Below are 23852 nucleotides of genomic sequence, written 5' to 3' on the forward strand. Positions count from 1 at the left end.
ATACCTACCCAGCACAGATTTACAGAAAAAAGTAATCTCTTGTTATCACGACTCTTTAATGGAAGGTCATCCCGGTATAGCCAAGACCTCAGAAAAGATCAAGCGCTACTTCTGGTGGCCGTCTTGGAAAAAAGATATCAGAGACTTTATAATGTCCTGTGGAGTATGCGCCCAAAACAAGAGTCAAAAGGAAAGACCAGCAGGCCTCTTACGCCCTATTGACATTCCACCTCGCCCTTGGCATACGCTTTCTATGGATTTCATCACCGATCTACCTCCGTGCTCCGGATACAATACGATTCTAGTAATCGTGGACTTATTCTCCAAGATGGCGCATTTCATTCCGCTCAAAGGCTTGCCAACAGCAGCAACTCTGGCCCGAGAATTTCTTGAAAACATCGTCCGACTGCACGGTTTTCCTTCGGTTCTAATTTCGGATCGAGGTAGTCAATTTATTTCTCATTTTTGGCGAAGTTGCTGTCGGTCAGCTCAAATTGATGTGAGACTATCGACCAGTCACCACCCTCAGACCGACGGACAAACCGAGAGGACCAATCAAACTCTGGAACAGTATTTACGCTGCATGCTGCAACAAACTGAAAAAACTTGGAAAGATATCCTTTGGATAGCCGAGTATGCCTACAATAACTCTGTCCATTCGGGAACTGGGAAAACCCTGTTTTTTCTTTTGTACGGCAGTCACCCTCGAACCTCGGAGTTGGATCCCCTCCAAGATCTTGAAACACCAGCAGTAGACTACCTGCATTCTACAATCACCCAAGCCTTTAAGGAAGCTGTTTCTCACCTTCAAAGGGCTAAAGAACAATACAAGAAAGGAGCAGATCAACATCGGAAGGAAGCCCCTCTCTATCAAGTAGGGGATCAAGTCTGGTTATCCACCAAATACCTATCTTCAAAAGGGCCACGCACATTCAACCCAAGATACCTTGGTCCCTATTCCATCACTACCATAGTAAACCCAGTAGCGGTCAAGTTGGACTTGCCCCCGCACATGAAGATACATCCGGTCTTCCACGTCTCTCTATTAAAACCCGTGCAACCTCAAACCCGACTAACCAAATCTCCAAAACCTATCCTAGTGGATGGAGAACTCGAGTTTGAAGTCAAAAGCATTCTGGACTCCAAGATCTCCAAATCTAAACTATTCTACCTAATTGACTGGAAAGGCTACGGACCCCAAGAGAGATCCTGGGAACCTGCTGAATATGTCCACGCTCCTCGCCTAATCAAAAGATTTCACCGAACATTTCCTGACAAGCCAAAACCCCCGGAGAAGCCCGGTTTGGGAGGGGCCTCGAGGGGGGGTACTGTCATGATCTCTGCTTCCAAAAGGTCAGGGTTTTCCCAACTCCCTTGGAAGCAGATCCATAACCCAGGTTCCGAGTGCCAACCAGTCCCAATTGGGACCTTTTGGACCCAGTCCTGGCGCCAGTGGCACCAGGCTCATAAATATGCCCAGTCCCAGCGCTGGAAGCGCCGGGCTCATAATGCTTGGGTGGACTTACCTGCAGCAGACCATGCTGCTTACTTGCCTGCCAGTTGAGCCTCTGATCCTCTTCTGTTTGGAACTACTTTTCCTGTTGGGTGGGGCTGGAGCCACTCCCTAGATTTAGAACACTGGAACTCTTCTGGAAGGCAGGAACTCTTTTCTTACCAGGAACTCTTTTCTTACTTAGGCGTGGCTGTGGAAGGAGACACCTAAGCACTACAGGAGGCTATTTAAACCACACCCGGTGGATGAATCTTGCTTTGCGTTATTCTGCACCCTCTGCAGCAGGACGCTCATCGTGTCTTCTGCATCCAGTCCTGGGCCTAAGGAAAAAAGGCTTACCATCCTGAATCCAGTCTTCAGCTACACCTATAAAGACAAGAAAGAACAGGTTAGCATTCCGGCATCTGAAAGGCAAAGGCTTACCTACTCTTCGTGCGCTCCGGAGGTCTTCACACTGCATTCCGGCATCTGAAAGACAAAGGCTTACCTACTCTTCGTGCGCTCCGGAGGTCTTCATACTGCATTCCGGCATCTGAAAGACAAAAACTTACCAATTCTTCGCACGCTCCGGAGGCCTTCGGCGCTGCATCTGCATCTGAAAGACAAAACAAGGTGCGTTTAAAGACATTGGGGAACTTTAATACTCACGTGCCATTACTCCTTTCCGCATCTAATCCAGTGGGTATTCCGGCACCCTGCAGCCGCTCCGAACTCGTACCTGCAAAATAAAAAGACAGTTAGAGCGCATCGTGAAGCAGGCAACAAGCGCTTACTCACGTGCTTCCAGGCGCTTCTATTCATCACACGGGCTCCATCTTCAACTCCATCGCCGGAACCCTGCAAAACAAGTGACATCATTACTAAAGACTTTAAAAAGACATTTGAATGACTCGAAACTTACCGTTCGTGCAGTAAACGACGGACAGCAGTCCTCTGAAGTCAAGAGGCCTGCGCTACCTATCCAGTGAAGGAACTGGCTACAGCACCCTGCCCCGAGGCAGATGGAGAGCTCGGCATTCACTTACCTAAGGTGAGAGCGTTAACCTTTGGGGGTCTACAGGAGAGGAGAAGAGGAAAGCGATAGGGACACCCCAATAACCCCAGTTCATTAACCCCATATTTTCTATCTGCAGACATCTTACTCTACACGTCAGGCATACAGTGCACAGAGGTCCAGCCCAAAGAGCCAACAGGGTGCTACACATCACCTTTGAAGATACGGTAGTCGCCCAGTCAAGACCGGCGCCTCTGCGAGAATCAGGTGAGCGCTACACCTAGTTTGGGATCTGAATGTATTGCTAGCAGCTCTGTCCCATAAGGTGTTCAAACCGATGGCTGCCTCAAACATTAGACAGTAGTGATGATCAGACATTGTTGGCCTTGGAGGCTTAATATTCCACACAGATGGTGGTGCTGTGTACCCACATCACGTTCCTACCTATGGTGGTCTCTTCATTTTAATATAAACCAGTAGGTGGTCCTGCCCACATTTTGTCCAACCCTTAGTAGGCTGAGCAGACACTTCATGCTTTGTATCGTTACTGGGCTCTTTAATTTCTATCTGGATAGGCCAAGAACCTTAAAGGATGTCGGTTTCTAACATTTAGCAGTGCTCAGCTGGGCAGAAAGAGTTGTAAATCTTCTGCTACTTGGTGGGATGTCTACTGCATTTTTAAATCGTAGAGCATTTAGGGCAAGGTCCCCTTTAGGAGTGTACTTGCTCATTCAGTCAGAGCAAATGCCATTACATTGGCTGTTATGATGAGTCAGATGGAGGACACGGGCTCAGTTTAGACATTTCACTAGGGTATTTATCAAAGAAAATTAATAAAGCCTGTCTTTCCCTGTTCTACAAGGTGTCCCTATGTAATTAAATGATCTAGGGTGCTAGTCAGTCGTCCGTGAATGTCTATAATTGATACTGTTGTCCAACTCTAACCTACCACTATTTTTAACAGTCTTGGGAATGTCTCCCTTTCCTGAGGTTTGTTGGCTTGTGGTTCAGCCACTTTTCAATAGATAATATTCAGGTAATCTCTTGTGATCACTTTTAGCAGTTTGTACAGTTAACTTGTTACTGTTTTGGACTTCTGTTTCTTCTCATTTTCTTCTACAGCAGACAATCCTTCTCTCTTCTCCTGGTGACTTTATCAAGCAGTTATATTTTACTTCTGGGCTAGTTCTTATTTTCCTAAATAGTTCGTAGTCTTTGATTTCCTTTTTTTTCAAAAGTCCAGCTTCTTCTCCGGTTTCTCCTTTATGACCGGCTCTGTAATTTCACTAAGGCCTTCTTGTTATGAATCATTACTTATTGAATCCCTTCCAAAATATATCTCTTCCACTTCCCTTTGTACTAGCTGTACAGCACTTCCTTTTAGTCCAAGATGGGTTGGTGTTCCAGCAATGATTCTCATTCACTCTCGTTAAGTTTTCTTTCTCTTCTGCGACGAGTATGAGCATTCGAATAATGATTCTCCTTCTCTCTTGTTGTTTTGCTCTCTTGACTGTGGTAAGTATGTGCATTCCAGTAATGATTCTCATACCCTCTCCTGTTACCTTTAGTGTTGAAGGTTAACGTCACCAGGGTTCTTGTTTGTTGAGGATCGGCTTCCTTTCGTCTTTCTCTGGCGTCTCAGGTCTTCTTGCACATTTACTCTTTCTCTTCGTTTGTCATGGATGCCGTTCCGGTCTCATGGTTACCGGCTTCTCTTTAATCTTGCATGGCAGAATAGTTTCAGCGTCGTTATGAGAACCTCTGGTCCACCACGAGCTCCCCATGGTCGCACCACCAATGTCTGCTTTTTTCTCCTGCTTTGCTGCAGTACGCCACACATCTGGCTTCAGCTTGCCTGACCATCTTGCTACCAATGGTAGCACATCTGGCAGCTCTTGGTCTCCTCTGACTGTAAGACGTTGCAAAATCCGAAAATCCAACCCACTGAAAAGTACTTCTCCTAGCCCCATAATTACACATGAGCAGTGTAAATTATATTTTTTTTCTGTGCCTCCATTGGAACACATGAGGTGTTCCTGCTTCGACATGGCCGCCGACCTCCTCCTTGCCAAGAAGGCGACCACATGACATCCAGGAGAGTCCCCATTGGCCAACTGCAACTACAGAAGGCCAATCCGGCGCCGGCAGGCAAACGCCAGCCTCCTCATCCAAAGGATCCTCATCACAAGGAACTTTTCCTGTCTGGAGCCTGTCCGGAGGGACCTGAGGCCTGGACCAAGGACTCTGCCCATTTTCTGGTAAGCCTGCCCTGACCGTGCAGCTTGCCCACACCTCCCCAGAACCTAACCTTTCCACCTAATCCCTTCATGCGGTACACCTCGTGGGTGCCTCTGCTTTTCACCGACATTGGACAATTGCTTGCTATCACCTGGTCTATTGTTGATATATATCATATCTCACTATACTATTTAGCGCATTTACCAGTATTGCTTTCCGCTTGTACTGTATCCTCTTGTGCAGCCAACTGCCACCTATTATGCCCTGCCACCATTTAGCCTCTGCCTGCCCCACTTAGAAAATCAAATTATGGCATTGTATTTTGTTGAATTGTGACCCACTTGTGACCTGCCTCTGAACTACCTAGCACTAGTCGCACAATCCCCCTGTCATTTCTGTCGCATACCAGCGGCACACACCAGCTGCACACACACACATACACACAGCCACTCTCCACTATCATGATGCCGAAGAGCGCACCTCCCAATCATAGCATAGTTTCACTCTCCCGCACTCTCCCTGCCACACTCCGCTTAGCCAGCCTAACAGCCATCCTTATAGCCCTCACTATAATGGCCTCTACGCCTCCCCACATATTCCCGGCACACCTCACCCAGCGCCCGGCACTAAATTCACATGCCGCAGCACCAGACTACAACATCACACAGTCTCGGCCACCTAGCCTAGCCACCAGACTCCGCAATCTCAGAAATCAATCACTTCCTAGGTATTTACTCTGCTCACCCACATCCATTACGACTAGAAACACCAGATTAAGCACCCGCACTGCACCACTACCCCATACTTAGATGAGCATAGGCACTGTCCCTCTCCCCCAACACCCAAACTCTACACTACTTCGCACTAAGCCCCTCACTACTATACACCACAGAAAGCACATTTCACCCCATACTAGTAAAAACAAAAACATCAAAGACACACAACACCCACCTCTTAAATGTGCACTACTGAACGTACGCTCCCTACCTGCACATGCCCTTGAGATAAATGATCTACTATCCACACTTAATCTGGACTTACTTTGCATCACCGAATCCTGGCTCAATGATGCCTCCTGCACAGCCATCGCACTAGCCCTACCCAAAGGATGCACCATCCTTGGGCAAGATAGATGTGATAAGATTGGGGGACGGGAGTCACCCTTATCCACAAAGACTCACTATCCATTAGATTAGCAGACCATAGTACATGGGGTGGTAATGCTGATACCCTATCAGCCAAGCTTACACACTCCTCCAATAATCTAATCAACATCCACATCCTATACAGACCTCCCGGACTCCCAGTTGACTTCCAAGAGCACCTCTCCCATCGACTCAGCAACAACATTAAAAAGTCCTCCAAAATCCTTCTATTAGGAGACTTAAATTTAGGATACAATGATCCTAAGGATAAATCCGCCGCAACCCTAGCTAAAGAACTTGCAGACTTAGATTTCTCCCAAGGAGTCCTCACCCCCACTCGCTCCAAAGGCCGCACCCTTGACTGGGTCATGGATCACAACTGTGCATCCAACATTACCTCAAACACTGCCCTTCCACACATGCATCGAATTCCTCATACCCACCAACCCTAAACCTAAGACTATCACCCACGCACCACCTGCCGCAGTAAGAGGTTCTAAAAAACTCAACGCAGACAACTTGCGTCCCCACCTTAAAAGCCCCTGCCTAGCACCACCTTTCTCTCAGGACCCAAATATACTATCAGGTATCTTCAATGATACTCTCACCAATGCCATAAACTCTATCGCCCTACTTGAAAGTAAGAAGGAAAAAAAATAATTTCACTACAACTCTTGGCTCTCGGAAGAACTCCAAACCCTCTGAGCTGAAAAGCGTGAGTAGCTTAAAAACGGGCAAACTGACCCGAGTGATCTAAATAAGAGCCTCTTCAAACAAATAGCCCTCCACTATAAAAAAGCCATTTTAGCAGCAAAATCCAACTCCTTCAATGATAGGATCCCAAGCTACAGAACTATTCGCAATCTTTACTGAATTAGTCACTCCTCCGGCTACCGCTGACGAGATAACTAAAGACAAAGCATGGTGTGCCAGCATTCAGTCCGCCATGCTCAACAAAATAGAACTCCTCCAGAACAAAATCCAAAACCACTGTATGGCCCTCCCAAACCAAAAAACCAACCGCCCTACAAAAGACAAGCTTAGTAATCTCAACCACGCTCAATTCTCCTTCAGAGACATTACTGAACCTGAGGTCCTTAATCTCATCAAAAACCTCAAACCATCCCTCCCAAAATCATCAAGGAATGCGCCAATGACCTAGCACCCCTGATTACTGCCTTCATTAACGCATCTTTCCAAACAGGAACTGTCCCAAACGATCTCAAGGAAGCCTGGGTGCGGCTACTTCTAAAAAAGGCCACACTTGACCCAGCACAACCCAACAACTACAGACCGATAACGACAGTCCCGTTCCTCCTAAAAAAACCTGGACAAAGCAGCTCACATCCAGATCCAATCATACATAGAAGCTAACTCCATAATAGGCAAAAGACAATCTGGCTTCCGTGTCGGGCATGGAACAGAATCCGCCTTACTAGACCTAAAAGATCAAATATCACAGATCATCGGCAAAGGCAAACCTGCCTTGCTCCTCCTTCTCGATCTAGCAGCTGCTTTTGACCTGGTAGATCTCCGAACACTCACCACCCACCTCACCCATGCAGCCCATTTCTCTAATCAAGCAGCATCCTGGATCACTTCCTTCCTTGAAGGAGGAGCCATGAAGCTCTACTCCAACACAGCTAACGCAGATCCTACCACTATAAACTGCGGTGTCCCCAAGGATCTTATACAGCCCCCACCCTCTATAACCTCTTCACAAAAACCCTCTTCGACCTACTTGACTCCATGGGTGTTGCATATACAAACTATGCAGACGACACTCAAGTACTTTACCCCTATCTGGACTCTTATCACCAAGACGCCACGGCCCTTCACAACATCTATGCCACTATCCAAGCTTGGATGGCAATCAATGACCTCTGTCTTAACGGGGAGAAGACTGAAATTCTCATCCTGGGCCAGACAAACACATTATCGAAACTAAGCCCCCAATACAACAACTTCAACATAGACAACTCAACCATCTCCGTATCATCCTCTGTCAAGACTCTAGGTGTTCACATTGATGCAAATCTATCGATGAACAAACAAGTCAGCACCATAGCCTCTGCATCAGCGTTCAGCACCAGACTCATCAATGCCATTAAACCCTACTTATCCACCCCCAACCGCTTGGCCATAGCTAGAGAAACTATAGGAGCCAAACTCGATTGTTGCAATGCCCTCCTAGCTGGCACCTCCCCCAAAAACATTCACAGACTGCAAACCACACAAAACAATTCACTCAGAGCCGCCATGAGCATCCCTAGAAGAGACAATATATCCCACGCCAGACGTGAAGCCCGGTGGCTCCAGGTCAAAGACCGTATTACTCTGAAAATCCTCACCATCACTCACAGATGCATCAACAAAACCGCTCCAGCATACCTATCTGAAGCAATATCAAGGACCACATCCACTCGCCCCACCAGAGCTCAGTACACCAACCAGCTACACATACCACGCATAAAGAGAGCCACAGCGGGAGGTCTAGGCTTCTCCTATATTTCAGCGAAACTCTAGAACGCACTCCCTGCCACCCTTGGAGCTGAAACTTCGATCTCTCTGTTCTTCCGCAACAACCTCAAGGCCACTCTCCTCAACTAGCAAGTGGAGGACTGCCTCCTCCACTTCTGCCATGTATATTGTAATATAACACAAATGGAATATCAATATATTGTAACCTGTATATATACTGCTACTGAGTATGTAACTATATTGCAACCGTATATATATTGCTAATGACCATGTAACTAAGTAACTAAGCTTTGTACTGTAACAAGTGCCACGATGTCCTCTGGCTGTTGTGCACTATATAAATACGAATAAAACAAACAAACAAAACGCGTCTTGCCTCGGCTGCTCTCTGGATTCAGCGTGTCTCACTTTGAAAATCGTGTGCTCTCTATTTCCACAGGCGTCTCCCCTTTCTAGATTGACATAGCCGTGGGGCTTCCCCTGCGCAAGTAGCTGTTCCTTTTTCTTTTGTGAACTCTCTTGTCCTCCACATGTCCTTTGCTTCGTCCCAGTAGAATTGGAGCTTAAAGGGAGGTTTTCACTTTCATGCTGGCATGAACACATATTGACGCTTCTCTTCACAGATATTGTTATCAGAATTGTTAAAAGATGTTACTTTGGCAGGTCCTCTAATGGAGTTCCTCTTGGGATGGGAGTCCTTGCCCACAAAGGGGGAGTCTTCCCCGGTGAGGTCACACTTACCGCTACCCCTATGGAGTGTATTGCAGAGCGGCTCATCTACCTAACCTCACAGGTGGAAGGTCCTACTTTGGGAGAAGGAATGAATTCCCGCGATTCTTTGCACTTTCTAAAAGCATGGTTCCTGGGAGGTGTTTAGCAAGGCAATCACTTGGTCTTCAAACTACAGTTTTTGGTAGGCACAACTGTATATATATATAATGGCATGGATGCCATTTTAGAGAATTAGCACACCATCACTTCTACTCTGGGTGAGTTGGTTGTTTTTCTCTTGTTGCTATGGAGAAAAGAGACATGACCTAGGAGTAAGAACGTTATCTACTGTAGTGAATACTGTAAACCTAGTCCACTTCACTCCTTGAAACAATTGTGTATAGGCGCGTTATAAATTCCATATCATATATCAGTCGCCATTCCTCCAGTTGCCCTCTTATCATCCCCCTAATGAGAGCTAGTTAGCTGACTCTTCTGGCACAGAGTGTGCAGTAACTGTCTGGCTTTGCTTAGAGGCAGAGCCAGCATGTGCTGAGGCCAGACCCTGCACATGTGCACTGCTTTGGCCCTCAAATTTTATGTAAACAACTTTGCTGTGCAGAAGGCTCTGATCCAGTCACCAATGAATGGACATCCATAACTATGAAGGAAATGGCATGCAGAGTACAGAAGTCACTTGGATGAGTCGTTAAATTTCTGAACTGTCAAACAAAATTAAATAAAGGCTTGGACTCTGTTCCATCACTTAGGATTGCTTGCTTCTTGAAGAAGGGTTCTAACCTCTTGCCATCAATGTTCTGGCTATGAGACCTGCCTAAGTGTTTAGATTATGCTTTTAATAAAGTGAGGTTGGACAAGGCTTCACTACAATATTGGTTGTGGAGCACCTTAAGACCATGAAAATGGCAGCTGTGTGCAGTATAAGGCACATTTACATAACATGTATTTTAAAAAGGTGTATGGATTAGAGTAAGAATGCTATTGTAGATGTGATTTAGTGAGAACCTGTAAATAATCACCATTTCTGATGTTTGTTAATCTTCTTAGAATCACATGCTGTGCATATAGTCCGACATCCAGTGGTAACTGCAGAGTATTGCATCTTGTCTTTCGAGAATCGAAAGGGGGCGTCGACATGGGTGTGCCCGTAACACTATCCTTATGTGATGTGTAGTGTACCGTTGATCACTCGCGTGTCGAGGTCCCTTAGATTGTTTTTTCCGCCCAGCATATTGGTCGCCTTATGCGGAGCTCGTCAGAGACATTGCCTATTGTCCCGTCGGCCTTTGGTTGAATAGTTTATATATAAAATACTTAAGATCACCCTATCCATCCCTTATTTCGACAGCTGTTCCAGATCTCCCCCGAAAATCTGAATCATCAAAACTTCGACGGACGGTGATCCAATCGGCGCTGCCGACCCTTCCGCCGGTCTACACACTAGGGAGAGTGGGATCGGGGTGGACATTTCTGTACAATCTGAGAATGCCTTTCCCTTTCCTTCCTCTTTCCCTTTTGGTCTTCGCCACTCTACCCATCCTCAGTTATGGAGATGACTCCATTTTGGTTTTGCCCCATTTGCAAAGGCACATTTCCTTGGAGAGATAAGCATAAATAGTGTAACCGTTGCTTGCCCCACGGTCACAACAAAGTAGATTGCGCGGCTTATAAGCTCCTCCGTCCTAAGACATTAAAGGAGCGCAAAGTCATGCGGTGAGCGGCCTATGGGATTTTGAAGGCCGAGTTATCTCCCGCTGCCACAGCCACCGAATGTGATGACGGCAATAGTGATGAAAAGACCTCCGACCCGGAGTTCGTTGACCTTTCGACAGAGCGCTCCCGCTCCTCATAGTCTGTCCCCGGGCCCGCCAGGCACGGCTCAGGCACCCCGGTGACAAAGACGAACATTTACATAGCACTAAGCACACAACCCCAAGTCAATCTTCGACCAAGTCGAAGAAGACCTCAGCGCCAACAGGTACACCGGAAGTTCCGGTGGCACCCACCAACCGTCAGGATCGGCAGCCCTCCCCGCAGCAGCATATGCGCCTAGCGACCGGGCCATCAAAGGGTGCTATGTGTAATATCCTGGGTTCCATCGAGACGCATCGCAAGAAGTCGTCTGGCAACAACAGGGTTCTGGATCGCCAAAGAAGGCGTTCGCCGAAGACAAGGCCCCGGCTCCACTGAAAAAGGTTCCTTCACAATTGCAGGCCGAGGCTACGCGCCTCCCGTCTGCGGGGGACGTTGCTGACAGCATAGCAAGAATTATTTCCGCGACTCTCATAAACGGCAGTCAAGAGATTTACTGAGGCCTACGGTAAAGGCCAAGGATCCGTCGAAATCCAAGAATAGCCTAAGAGGAGTACCGGAACCCTCCCCTAAGCCAAAAGAAAGGCACAGAGACACCCCACCTCTGTCGGGCCCCCAGAAGGAGTTTTCGGACCGCGAGGAAGAGATTTCTTCGAAGTTGAGACAACAATCTTGACGTTTTACGGGAGAAGAGGGTTTTCAAGATCCTTTTCCACCTCTAGACCATTCTAGGTCTTCTGTTTGGACTAGAGAGAAGTTTGAAAATTGCATGGAAAGGCTGGACAGGTTTGTTACCCGTTCAGAGCAACCCACGCCTAGAAGACCACGGGATGATATCCCTTTGGACCCTGTAGCAGAATTCCCAAGACTCTTTGACCCCTCTCAGGAAGAGGATATATACACCGATGACTTCACTCAGGAGGAGATTCCTGCAGACTCTCAGGGTGAACATCAATTCACCAATCCTGAGGACGTGCATGATCCCATGGCAGTCTCCAGATCCTTCACCAGACCCTGATGCCCTGTGTTTTGGATTCCCCCCAGACCACTCCCACTAGACAACCCTCGCCACTGGATGATAAATTGACGTTTAACGTCATGTTGCGCAAAGCAGCTGAACACTTCAAAATCGCCACAGATGAAGCTGTCCCTGAAGCTGACTTTGTGGAGGACATTCTGAAAGAGAAGCCACCGGCCAGCCAGGCTATTCTTCTCCTCAATTAGATTAAAAAATGTCTGGCTCCCTCCTTATCAACACCTGCTCTTACAAGAGGTGTTAATCCAACGGTAGAAAAGCTCTTTGTCCTTCTCCCTCGGACCCTCTTTATATAAGAGGTCACTCCACCCCAGACTCTCTGGTGGTGACCACTACAAAAAAAGGAAAAAGGGGAGGGGTTTCTCTGTCAACCGGTGAGGCACCCCCTGATAAAGAAGGTAAAAGACCTTACGCCCTTGGAAAGAGGGTCATGGCCGCAGCAGCTTTTTCAACTCGTATCGCCAACAATACCACCTTATTGGCCAGCTACGTGGATGCTCAGTGGGCCTCGCTACAAGAAGGCCTACAGGAGGTTCCCAAACCACTACAAACTCATCTCCTGGCCACAGTGACTGAGGGCAGAAAAGTGAACCAAAGCCTACTTAAAAACACTTTGGATTCTGCCGAAACAGCTGGTCGATCTCTGGCTCAGGGCACACTCCTAAAGAGACACGTGTGGCTAAGGAATTCTGGGTTCAAGCCAGAGAAGCAAGAGTCACTTATAAATAAGCCCTAGAAAGAATCAAACGTGTTTGGAAGAGCGGTCGACGGGGCCCTCGAGACCGTAAAAAAGGAGCATGACACCCTGAAAACGCTAGACAAAATTACACAAAGAGCCTCTACAAGACGAGGATCTGGGTCCAGGCGGCTTTTTTGTGGCCAACGCTTCCCTCAACAACAATACACCTCGGGAAACAATTGGTCCTCTCTACAGGGAACCAGCAGATACACCACCCCGTATCCCCAGAGGGGCCAGCATCGTGGGAACGGAAGGGGCCGGAACTCTACCCCCAGAGGCTACCCGGCCTCAGGTTCAAAATGACCCAAAGATACGGGTCCCCTCCCATGCCTCCCTGGCCGGGAGCCGGCTAACCTTGTTCCTTCAGGCATAAGAAGGAATAACTACAGACAAGTGGGTGCTAAAGACAGTGGGCCACTGGTACTGTATAGAGTTCCACCGGTCCCCAACATTCAGACCTCCACGAGCAAGACGACTAACATCAGACCATCTTCGTTTCCTCCTTCAGGAAGTCGAGACACTACAAGAAAAGGGAGCCATAGAGGTTGTACCTCTGTCACAGGTAAAAGAAGGTATTTATTCAGTGTGCTTTCTTGTACCCAAAAAGTATCTAACCATGCGCCCTGTATTAGATCTTCACCCAGCAAACACATTTGTAAAGCCACAAAAGTTCTGCATGGTCACTCTGCGGGAAGTATTTCCCCTGCTATCACAGGGGGATTACATGGCAACACTGGACATTAAAGATGCATACTTAAATATTTCAATGTTGCCAGCGCACAGAAATGACCTCAGATTTATGATACAAGACAAGCTTTAGCAGTTCAAAGTACTACCCTTCGGCATAGCATCTGCACCAAGGGTATGTACAAAGGTACTAGCGGTGGCAGCAGCACACCTGTGCAGGCGATCCATCCCGGTCTATCCTTACCTTGACGACTGGCTCGTAACAGGGGACTTGCACGAAACCTGTCTGTCAAATACCCAAAAGACGATAGATCTTGTATTCAGTCTGGGATTCTCTATCAACGAGAAGAAATCCAGCCTAGACCCCAGTCTGGTCAAGCAGTTCCTAGGGGCTCTAATTCGAACAAAGGACAGCTCTGTCTTCCCCTCCAACGAGAGGGTCCAAAACATGCTGTTTCAAATCACTCAATATGTAGCCAGTCGAGAGGTGACGGTACGCAAGGCTATGCGACTGTTAGGAATGATGGCATCATGTATTTACCTGGTTCCTCGTGCGATTGCGCATGCGTCCAATGCAGGAGTGGCTCAACAGCCACTTGTCAGGCCAGCCGACAATGGGACGATCTAGTGGTTGCCTCACCGGCCCTCGTTCTCTCGCTGCAGTGGTGGTCGAGGGGCAACCTCTTGAAGGGGAAATGCTTCACCACCCCCGCAGTGGAAGCCACACTAACTACAGACGCATCTCTCACAGGGTGGGGAGCTCACCTGCTTCAACAGACAGCGTACAGAGTTTGGTCGTCAGACATACCATCCAACCATATAAACCTGTTGGAACTGTTGGCAGTGTTCAAAGCACTGCACTAAAAGCTTTCCAGACACAACTGCAAGGGAAGACAGTCCTAATCCTCACAGACAGCACCACGGTCATGTACTATCTGAACAAACAGGGGGGCACTTGCTCTCCAGGGCTGTCCAAACTGTCACCGAACATTTGGAAGTGGGCTCTCAAACACATGTTCCTTTTGTGACGACATGTTCCAGGGGAGCTCAATCTTCTAGCAGACATACTCAGCAGAGATTTCCCACTGCCCATGGAGTACGAATGGCGATTATACGAAGACATCTTCTCCAACGTTTACGCAGAATGGGGCTTCCCCGAGATCGACTTTTTTGCAACTATGGAGAACGCTCAATGCCAAGATTACGCCTCTAGGTACCCCCAGAACCATTCCAAGGGGAACGGTCTCTCGATAACATGGTCCAGGAAATTTGTATACGCTTTTCCCCCCCGACTCCCCTTCTCAACAAAATTTTGCACAAGATGCACCAAGAACCAGTTACGATGATACTGGTGGCCCCCATGTGGGTCCACCAACCCTGGTTCGCTCCTCTGATGAAGATGTCCCCATCTCCTTCAGTGAAACTGCCTTGCCTGTACAACATGTCGCAAGACAAAGGGGAGACGCTTCACCCATGTCTGCAGACATTGAACTTAGCGGCCTGGCTCCTGAAGTCATAGAGTTGGGGCACCTGCAGCTCCCTCAAAGATGTATGGAAATTCTTAGGGAGGCAAGAAAACCGAACACTCGATACTGCTATTGAAGTAAGTGGAAACAGTTTGTCATCTGGTGCAACTCAAAGAGCATTAACCCGATTAACTGCTCTCCCACACACGTTTTGTACCTTACTCATTTACTTGACTCCGGCCTGGTCTTTAACTCTCTAAAGGTTCACTTGGATGCGCTTTCAGCCTACACTTTATCACAACAAAGTGTTGTGGTAGAAGATACCAGTTATTAAGGCTTTCATGGAGGGAGTGAAAAAGAACTCACCCTCCCATTTCTAACCCGGATCCCAGATGGGACCTAAACGTGGTGTTGACTAGATGTATGGGGTCTCCCTTCAAGCCCGTGCACAGAGCGAATCTTAAAGATATTACCTACAAGACTGCATTTTTTATAATATCTATTACCTCCATTAGTAGAGTAAGTGAACTACAAGCGCTCTCAGTACTAGATCCCTTTGTAACAGTTCACAAAGATAAGGTGGTTCTACGCGCGCACCCCAGGTTTGCGCCTAAATTCATTTCTAAAGATCCATGTGAACCAATCAATAGAACTACCAACGTTCTTTCAAAACCCTTCAAGCACACACTTGATGTACGCAGAGCAGTCATGTTCTACATGGAAAGAACTTGACCACTGAGAAAGACTAATCAGTTTTTCGTTTCAGTGGCGGCAGGAAGAGAAGGAGATGCGGTCTCCAAATCCACTCTCTCTAGGTGGATTGTCAAATGCATCACACTCTGCTACACTCTTGCTAAGAGAGAACTGCCCTTCAAGCCTAGAGCACATTCTACTCGAGGCACTGGGGCTTCCATAGCATTCATTGCAGATGTTCCCCTTGAGTCCATTTGCAAAGCGGCAACCTGGAGTTCTGTACACATCTTTGCAAAACACTATTGCCTAGACACTCACTCTAGGTCTGATTCTTTGGTGGGACAGGCAGTACTAAGACATCTTTTCACTACTGTTCCTTCTCACAACCCACCTCCAACTCCGGGTACTGCTCGCTAGTCTATGCACAGCATGCGGTTCTAAGCAGATTAACAAACATCAGAAGACATGCATTACTTACCCTAAAAGCATTTCTGATGATTGGATCTGCTTGGATTCATATGCGCCCACCCTTCCTCCCCACTCGGATGGAAAGAACATAGACGTCTTACTACTTTCTCTCTTTTTTGTACTCACTCACGATAGTCCTAAGGCTCCCTCACGACAGACAAAATACAATCGGAGGCGTGAGGGATCTTGGGTGCACTACACGTCACGTAGGGATAGTGTTACAGACATGCCCATGTCGACGTCGCCTTTTGATTCTCAAAAGACCAGGTGCAATACTGTGTGGTTACCACTGGATGTCGGACTATATGCACAGCATGTGAATCTAAGCAGATACAATCATCAGAAATGCTTTTATGGTAAGTAATGCATGTCCTCATTCAAGACAGTATAGCAAGCAAGTGATGGTTCTGATCTATAGTGTAACACATTTGTAAACATGAAACGAAGTACCAGAAACCATAACAAAGGCTAAGAATTGTGTGCTGCATTGTATAAGGACCCATGTGCTTTTTCAAGGTTTGGTCAAGCATCTTTCTGAGAAATCACTGATATAAACTACAGTCTTTGCAGGTGACCCTATTAGAATAGTATACCAATCGGGTATTTTACTCTGCTGTAAAGCTTCTCATTATTGGTGATGTGAAGATAAGACCTTTGTGTGCTACATGATTTTCACATATTGGTTAGAAGTCCTGCATCCTGTTCAAATAGCTCATAGTCATTAATCTTTCTAAAATATACAGATAACAATTGTGTGAAATTCGCTCCGTTGCAGCACCAAGCAAGTCAGTTGCAACCAATCCATGAAAATCCTGTAGCACATAATGATCTCAACTTCGCATCACCCCTAATTAGAAACTTCCATAGCACTTTGAAATACCTAAGATTGATATATTGATGTTCTAGAATTGTCTAAATTTAAGTTTATATCTGTGCTTTCTCTGAATAATACTTGTCCAGACCTTGTAAACGCATGTTTTGGATCTGTATAACAGATTTGTTATGGTTCCTTTTATTTCCTTTTTTGTTTATGAATGTCACACCCTAAACAGTTTAGTTAATACTGGCTTTTTATGATTAGTATGTAAAGGTCCTGAACCTACAGGGATTACTTACAAGTTCTAACTTAACCTAAACTATGCAGTGTCATTTCTTTTTTCTAATCCATGCGCTCATTAAACATACATAACTACTATTGTATTTACTCCCATCTCACATTGTTTTCAATTTCCTAGATGCCCCAACAGATGCAGGGTTCAGGAGTTTTAGTATCAATGACCACCTTACACAACTTAATATATGACCGTGCAGGCATTAAGAACATTTGTAATTCAGTTTTGCTTAAAGTATGTGCCTGAGAACAGAACCCCATCTGCATGGTAGGCAAAGCATGTATTTGTAGGAATGAGGTCTCATTTTGAATAGCAAGGAGATTCCTAATCGTGAAACGTTAACCAGTGTTGCATGCTGCTGTATCTGGGAAGATTTTGGCACCTAAATAGTATAGTTTTGCCATATCAATGAACCAGCTATAGCAGGCAGACAATAAGTGATTGGTCCAAATTTTGCTGCTCTCAGGTTCAGTATTTGGCTGCCCAGTAGGCTTTCCTAATGATAAAATATAACGTTTCATAGAAGGGTGTTGGGTAGAACATCTGTGTGTTCCTGAGTTTGTGATGAAATTTGGTAATCCATCGTGTTCAGTATTTATATTACTTTTTCATAACGATGCAAGAGTAGTTGGAGTAATTTTTCAAAAAACTAAGCCTTGCCCACTTGTACTGGATGATTTAACTGTAGGTTTTCTGCTTTCGATAGATATTATCGACTTGTCTCATACATCTAAACCAAGTATTGCATAAAGAGTAAACCGCATAATGTGGCTGTTTTTAATTCTCTTTTTTTTTTTATTAAACAGGTGATGCTCCATTCCAGTGTAAAATGTGCAGCTCTAAATTTAAAATAAACTCTGATTTGAAGAGACACATGCGTGTGCATTCAGGAGAAAAACCCTTTAAATGTGAATTCTGCAATTTCTTCTGTGCCATGAAAGGAAATTTGAAATCTCACATCCGTATCATGCATAACTCTTCAAACACGTTCAAATGCCCGGAGTGTGATTTCCATTGTTCAAATAAAACAAGTCTTCGACAGCACACAAGAGTCCACCAGCCTGAGCAACCAGTCAAATGTTTTGACTGCAACTATTCTTGTTCTAATAAAGCTGCTCTTAAGGTACATGAGCGAATCCACTCCAACGACCGTCCTTTCCGATGTGAGTTTTGCAGTTTTGACACCAAGCAGCAGTCCAACTTGACCACACACATGAAGAAAATTCATGGAGACAAAGTAAAATCCAAGAAGTCAATAATCGAAAAGAAAGATGGAGAGTTACTAAAGCAAGGCGGTTACCGGCAAGTCGCCAAATTAGATGCCAAGAAGGCATTTAAATGTGATATTTGTGATGCTTCTTTTGTCAGAGAAGATTCTCTACGCAGCCATAAAAAACAACACACAGAATATAATGACCCCAAAACACATGACTTGGCTGTTCTACAATTTCAAGCGGATAATAGTAGGGAAAGTAATGTGCCGATTTCAGTCAAGCACCTTCAGGTTCCCCGTACCTCTCACCAAGCAGCAGCTTATAGTGAGAGCAGAGTCATGATTATTGTTGGACATCCCGTTCCACAGACCAACACTGTTGTACAGGCTGTGTCATTGAATGGTGTGTCTCCTACTTTGGGTAACCAAAATCATGAAGACATGGGAGCAAATACACCGCTGCAAGTCTTGCGGCAAATCAATTTGATGGCACCATCTGATCCCATCATATCGAACAATGATGGTACCTCACTTGGTCAACAAACTGTGCTTCTTGCCACACATGATCACAGTGATAGCTCCACTCTTCATCAAAATCTAATTGCTCCTACTTCCATCAACAGCCATATGTCATTGCCCAACCAGGCTTATCTTACTAGCGCCAGTATCAGCTGCTCAGACTTTGAACGTCTCAATGCTTTGATTCATAAGGGAACAACTGAAGTGACAGTAGTTACCGAGGGAGCTGAGCATATCACAGTGTCGACTTCAGAACAGCCCCCTTCAATGTTTTCTACATCTTCTCATTCAGAAATACTCAAGCAATCTTATTCTATTGTTCACCCTGCTGGTGGACAGTCTGCGTTGCTGTATCCTGCCGACTCCATACCAGATTAGCTCAACCTTAGTTTTTGATTGACAGAAATAGGACAAAAATTAAAAGACACAAGACCAAAGAGGCTGGACATTTTCAATTGATCCTGTGCTGTTCATGTCATTGTCTTCTATGTACACATAAGATTATGATTTGAAACTCCTTTCTTGGGGAATTATTTATGATTCTGTTGCTTGTAATTATAGTTGTTTTTGCAAAATTGAATGATGTGTATAAAGTACAATTTTGGTTGTAATTTACAAAGATACACATTGGAATTATGAATATTTCAGTATACTAAGTGCTGTCCAATCCAAACTATACTGTACCCATTACAGAATAATTGCTCTGAGGCTCAGTTTTGGATTACGAGTAAAACTAAGTGAGGTGATAAGGTGCATACATTTTGATAGACAACTCCTAATTAATGGTATAAAAATCCATCATGGTTTGTTGCAGGCCAGCCCCCTTTGTGTGTTGTAGCTTGATCAGGATTATATGCCTTCTCAGTTGCATAGATGCATATTATGTATCACTTTTCCATACTGTTAGAATGTTTGTAAATAAATATTAGCATGTAATTTCAATGGAATAACGAAGTATGTTCAATAGAAATATAGTGCAGTCCCATCAAAAGTATAGTTATTCTTGCTTAGGTGTTGCTAGAGAAATATTGCCCCAAATGATTCATTGTCTCTGAAAAATCATTGAAAAACGAAACTCCAAAATCCTTATGAGTTTGGCGGTATTTCGGATGCTACTACTGTCAAACTGGTTTACTGTTGCTACAATTCATTTCCGAAAACTCTTCAAGATTAGGAATGGAGGGTGTAGGTGGTGTATTTCCCCATTTCTGGTTACAATAGCACTCCAAGGAGAAATAGCAAGATTTACAGTTAGTGGTAATTCTGATGTAGTAAATCTAACACGTTTTTGAGACAAAGTGAAGGCTTAACCTCTAGATATACACTTGAGATGAATCCTCTGCAAAAAACTGATGGTATTTCGGTAACAACCGTCTCCTAACGCTGAACGTGTATGAGGTCCAGAGTTCTAACTTTGTTTTCTGCGATGTGATTTTTGTTCAGTTGTTCCCCAAATTTCCTTTAGTAGGCAACAACTTGGCTATTCTACAACCTCAACAGAGCATTTGTTCTACTATTGGGTGAAATGTTTACATTTTATTACAACTATTACTTACAGTTCTATAAACCCGGTAAAGGGATGACTGGAATTCCTTTGTGGTATTTCTTAGTAGAATGTATGGATAATGTTTACTTTGCTCATTATTGCTGTGATCATTGTACTGTTTTTATTGGTTTCTCTAACATGTTATTGCTAACAAAAGGTCACCTTGGATCAAAGTTAACACTTCTTTGAATGAGAAATTCCCCAACTTGTCAAACTAATTAATGTTTCTTGAAAAATAAATTAGGACTATTAGCCCTGCAGATCCAAATGTTCATCTCTTAAAACTCGATGCATTTATGAAGTGCAGTGTTCTAAAATACTTTAAGAATGTTCTAGGATATTCGATAACCGATTTAAAGTAACCATTGAGTAACATCATTTTTTAACACTCTGATGGTCTATGGTTGTAAAGGCATGTTTTGCATAACATTACAGAAAGCTAATAATTTCAAGTATAGTTTGCCATGCTTGCGTATTAGATTGGATTTCAATTCTTATCCAAATAGGAACATCATGAATTGACATTCAAGTGCCTAAACATAACTATCTGTCTAAGAATGAAAGCTCCACGATAAGAGCGAAAGTATGGAAATATAACACTTCTGATAATTTTGGTAAATGTCAGTTAATTTAGCACAATTCTGGGGTTTCCGTTATTCCAAAGAAATGTAGATAAAAGGGAGTCCATTTTGTTAAAGAGTTATGAAGGAAAAGCAACAGGAATCATGGATCATGGGTACAAAATTATATGGCTCATAGTCATTTTAATAGAGTCAAGACTGACCCACCAAGTTAAAAAACAAGGGTGTCCATTTCGTAATCAAATCTTTAATCTTATCTGGAGCATTGTGACTGTTGATGTCTTTAGATACTTGAATACCAAGATATTCATCCCATGAAGTGTGATATTATCAAGAGAGCAGCCATTAGTTAATGGAATAATCTCAGATTTATCAAGATTTAGTTTAGAATCTGAGGAAATAGATAAGTCATTAATCGCTGACAATAGGTTAGATAGATTGGGATGGATTGGATAAATAAAGTAAGTTAACATTGGCGTACGCCGAGAGTTTGACAGAATAATTGCCAACTGAGATACCCAAAATGTTTACAATAGTTGTAATACTTTGCAACAGAGGCTCAAGAGTGAGAAGAAATAACATGGGGGCTAAAATCCATCCTTGAAGAGCCCCTCTTAAAAATGGGGAAGCGTGTGATGTGGAGTTATTAATGGAGATAGGCATAGTAGTGGTGGAATAAAGAATTTTGAGTATGTATTTTAGTATGTTTACAAAGGTATTGATTAATTTGGAAGGAATTAATATTATAATTAGCTGAGTATAGATTAGAGTAGAAATCAAAAAAATCATTAACAATGGAGGAAATCGTAGATTTTTCTTTTTTATGCTTCAAATAGGAGGCTAATAATTGACATGTTTTGTTCGTGCCAGCATAGTATTTAGCTTTAATTCGAAGTATGGAATTGCATGCCCTTTCTGTTGAAATTGTATTGAATTCTACCTGTTTAGACATTAATTCTTTCAAAATAGTCTGAGGGGGTGCTTATGATAATTAGATTTCAAGTTTAATAGTGTGAAGCAAGTTGATAGAGGCTTTTGCAGCATGTTTCCTTTTATATGCTACGGATTGTATAATAAAGCCTCTAATAGTTGCCTTAAAGGAATATCAATTATTGTGCGTAGGTGTATCTAAAGGGTGATTATTGTAAAGAACTCTGTTAAAAAAAATCATTCGTTTTCTGAATGAAAGAAGGATCTTTTAAAAGAAAGGAATGAAATGTCCATCTGGAAGCACTATTAAAAAGGGTTCCCAAACGAGGAAGGTCAGGACTGGAGGATGGTCAGAAATAGTAAGAGGGCCTATTTCAGAATGTTGTAAAGATGGGACCAATAATGTGTTGACAGAATAGTCTATTCTTTAAAAGGATTTGAGGAGGTAGATAAAAATGATTTCTTTTTCAAATGAAGGTGACTAAATTTCCAAGAATCAAATAGATTTAAGTTGTCTTTAAAATGAACAAAACTCTTATGAGACTTGTAATTGACAAACTTGCCATCAGACTTGCGAGCTAGGAAAAAAAATCACAAATCTGATTGCAATCCTCACAAATGATCAGATGCTCAGAATAATGATTCATACGTTTCTGTGACAAATCATTCCAAAAAGAATGTTCAGCAGCAGTCCGGCCATAAATGTTAACAATAGTTGTTGCTAAGTTATTTACAATGGCATCAATCACAATGCAACAGGCAGAAGTGTCTTATTTCCTCTGTGATAAGTTGAACATTCACCTTCTTGTTTGTGAATGGCAACACCACTTTCTTTTTAAAGGCAAGGGAGAAAAAGACTTGACCAACCCATACTTTTTTTAATTTCTAATTTTCTTTATCTGATTGTAGGTGGGTTTTTGAATGCAAGCAATATGCATTTTGGATGTAGACATGTCAGCACTTTTAACCGTTTAATAGGATGATTAAGGCCCTTAACATTCCATGTTAAATTTGAAACACTGATAATCTATAGATGGAAGTATAACAATAGTAAGCCAAAACATGAACAAAGCAGTGTCTAAACCCTAACAAAATAAATACAAAATGAACCCTAAGCGAAGTAGCGTTTAGAAACCACCAATAATTGGAAAGGGCAATATAATCCTTTGAAAAATAAAAGCGAGCACCTGAGAGAAGGGTGACAAATGCTGAGATATGAAACAGTTCAAATAATATCAAGAAAGAAAGTGAAGAGGAAAAAATGAAAGCTAAAGCAGTAGGTAATAAGGAAAAAATATAAGCTAAAGGACACATTCATTGATACAAACAGGGGTAGGACTAGAAGCACCATAAAACTCCAATGAACTCTGGTGAGGAAATAGGAAAGTTGAGAATATCAAGAAAGATATGGGCAAATGGTTATCCAAAAGAACAAGGATGATCTGATGTAATAAATTTGAGTTAAGTAAGATGATGTGGCTGTGTGACAGTATACCAGGTGTCATTCAATCTTGAAGTGATGATGATGAAGAATCTCAGATTTGTCTCAGACTGTCTTTATTGCCATTGGAGGTACAAGAAGGCCTAAAGTCAGACCTGTTGCAAAAAGGATTGAATTTCCATAAATTGGTTTTATAGCATTTAATAACAGCTTTTGAAGAGGAATGATCCTCATGAGAGGATGAGAGCAAGGAAGAAATATCCATTGAGGAAGATTCCAGGGACTGAATGCATGAGAACAAATCAGGATCCAGGAATTCATTGGTGGACTGTCAGGAATGGGAACGATCATTTAGCAGGATCCAAAAGGCCATTTCGAGGGGATTGGATCCTCCGACGTATTCCATATCTATGACAGTAATCACCACAGCTGTGCTGCTTCGGAACATTTTCGGCGTCTACGTCCTGCGTCGATGCGCCGTCCTCCAGGACCTCCTCTGACGGCCG

At 44.0% G+C, this 23852-nt stretch overlaps 1 protein-coding gene across 1 annotated transcript in view; it reads left to right on the forward strand.

Moving 5' to 3' along the window:
- ZFP64 (ZFP64 zinc finger protein) overlaps positions 1 to 20654 on the forward strand; it is a 233456-nt gene extending 212802 nt beyond the window's left edge. The window contains exon 6 of the mRNA XM_069651148.1: positions 17923 to 20654. Within this exon, the coding sequence (XP_069507249.1) occupies positions 17923 to 19226 (1304 nt within the window). The 3' untranslated portion in view covers positions 19227 to 20654. The remainder of the gene's footprint in view (positions 1 to 17922) is intronic.
- The last annotated feature ends 3198 nt before the right edge of the window (positions 20655 to 23852 follow it).

The sequence above is a fragment of the Ambystoma mexicanum genome, chromosome 3p, assembly GCF_040938575.1.
Source record: "Ambystoma mexicanum isolate Mex_15411 chromosome 3p, UKY_AmexF1_1, whole genome shotgun sequence".
Taxonomy (NCBI): Eukaryota; Metazoa; Chordata; class Amphibia; order Caudata; family Ambystomatidae; genus Ambystoma; species Ambystoma mexicanum.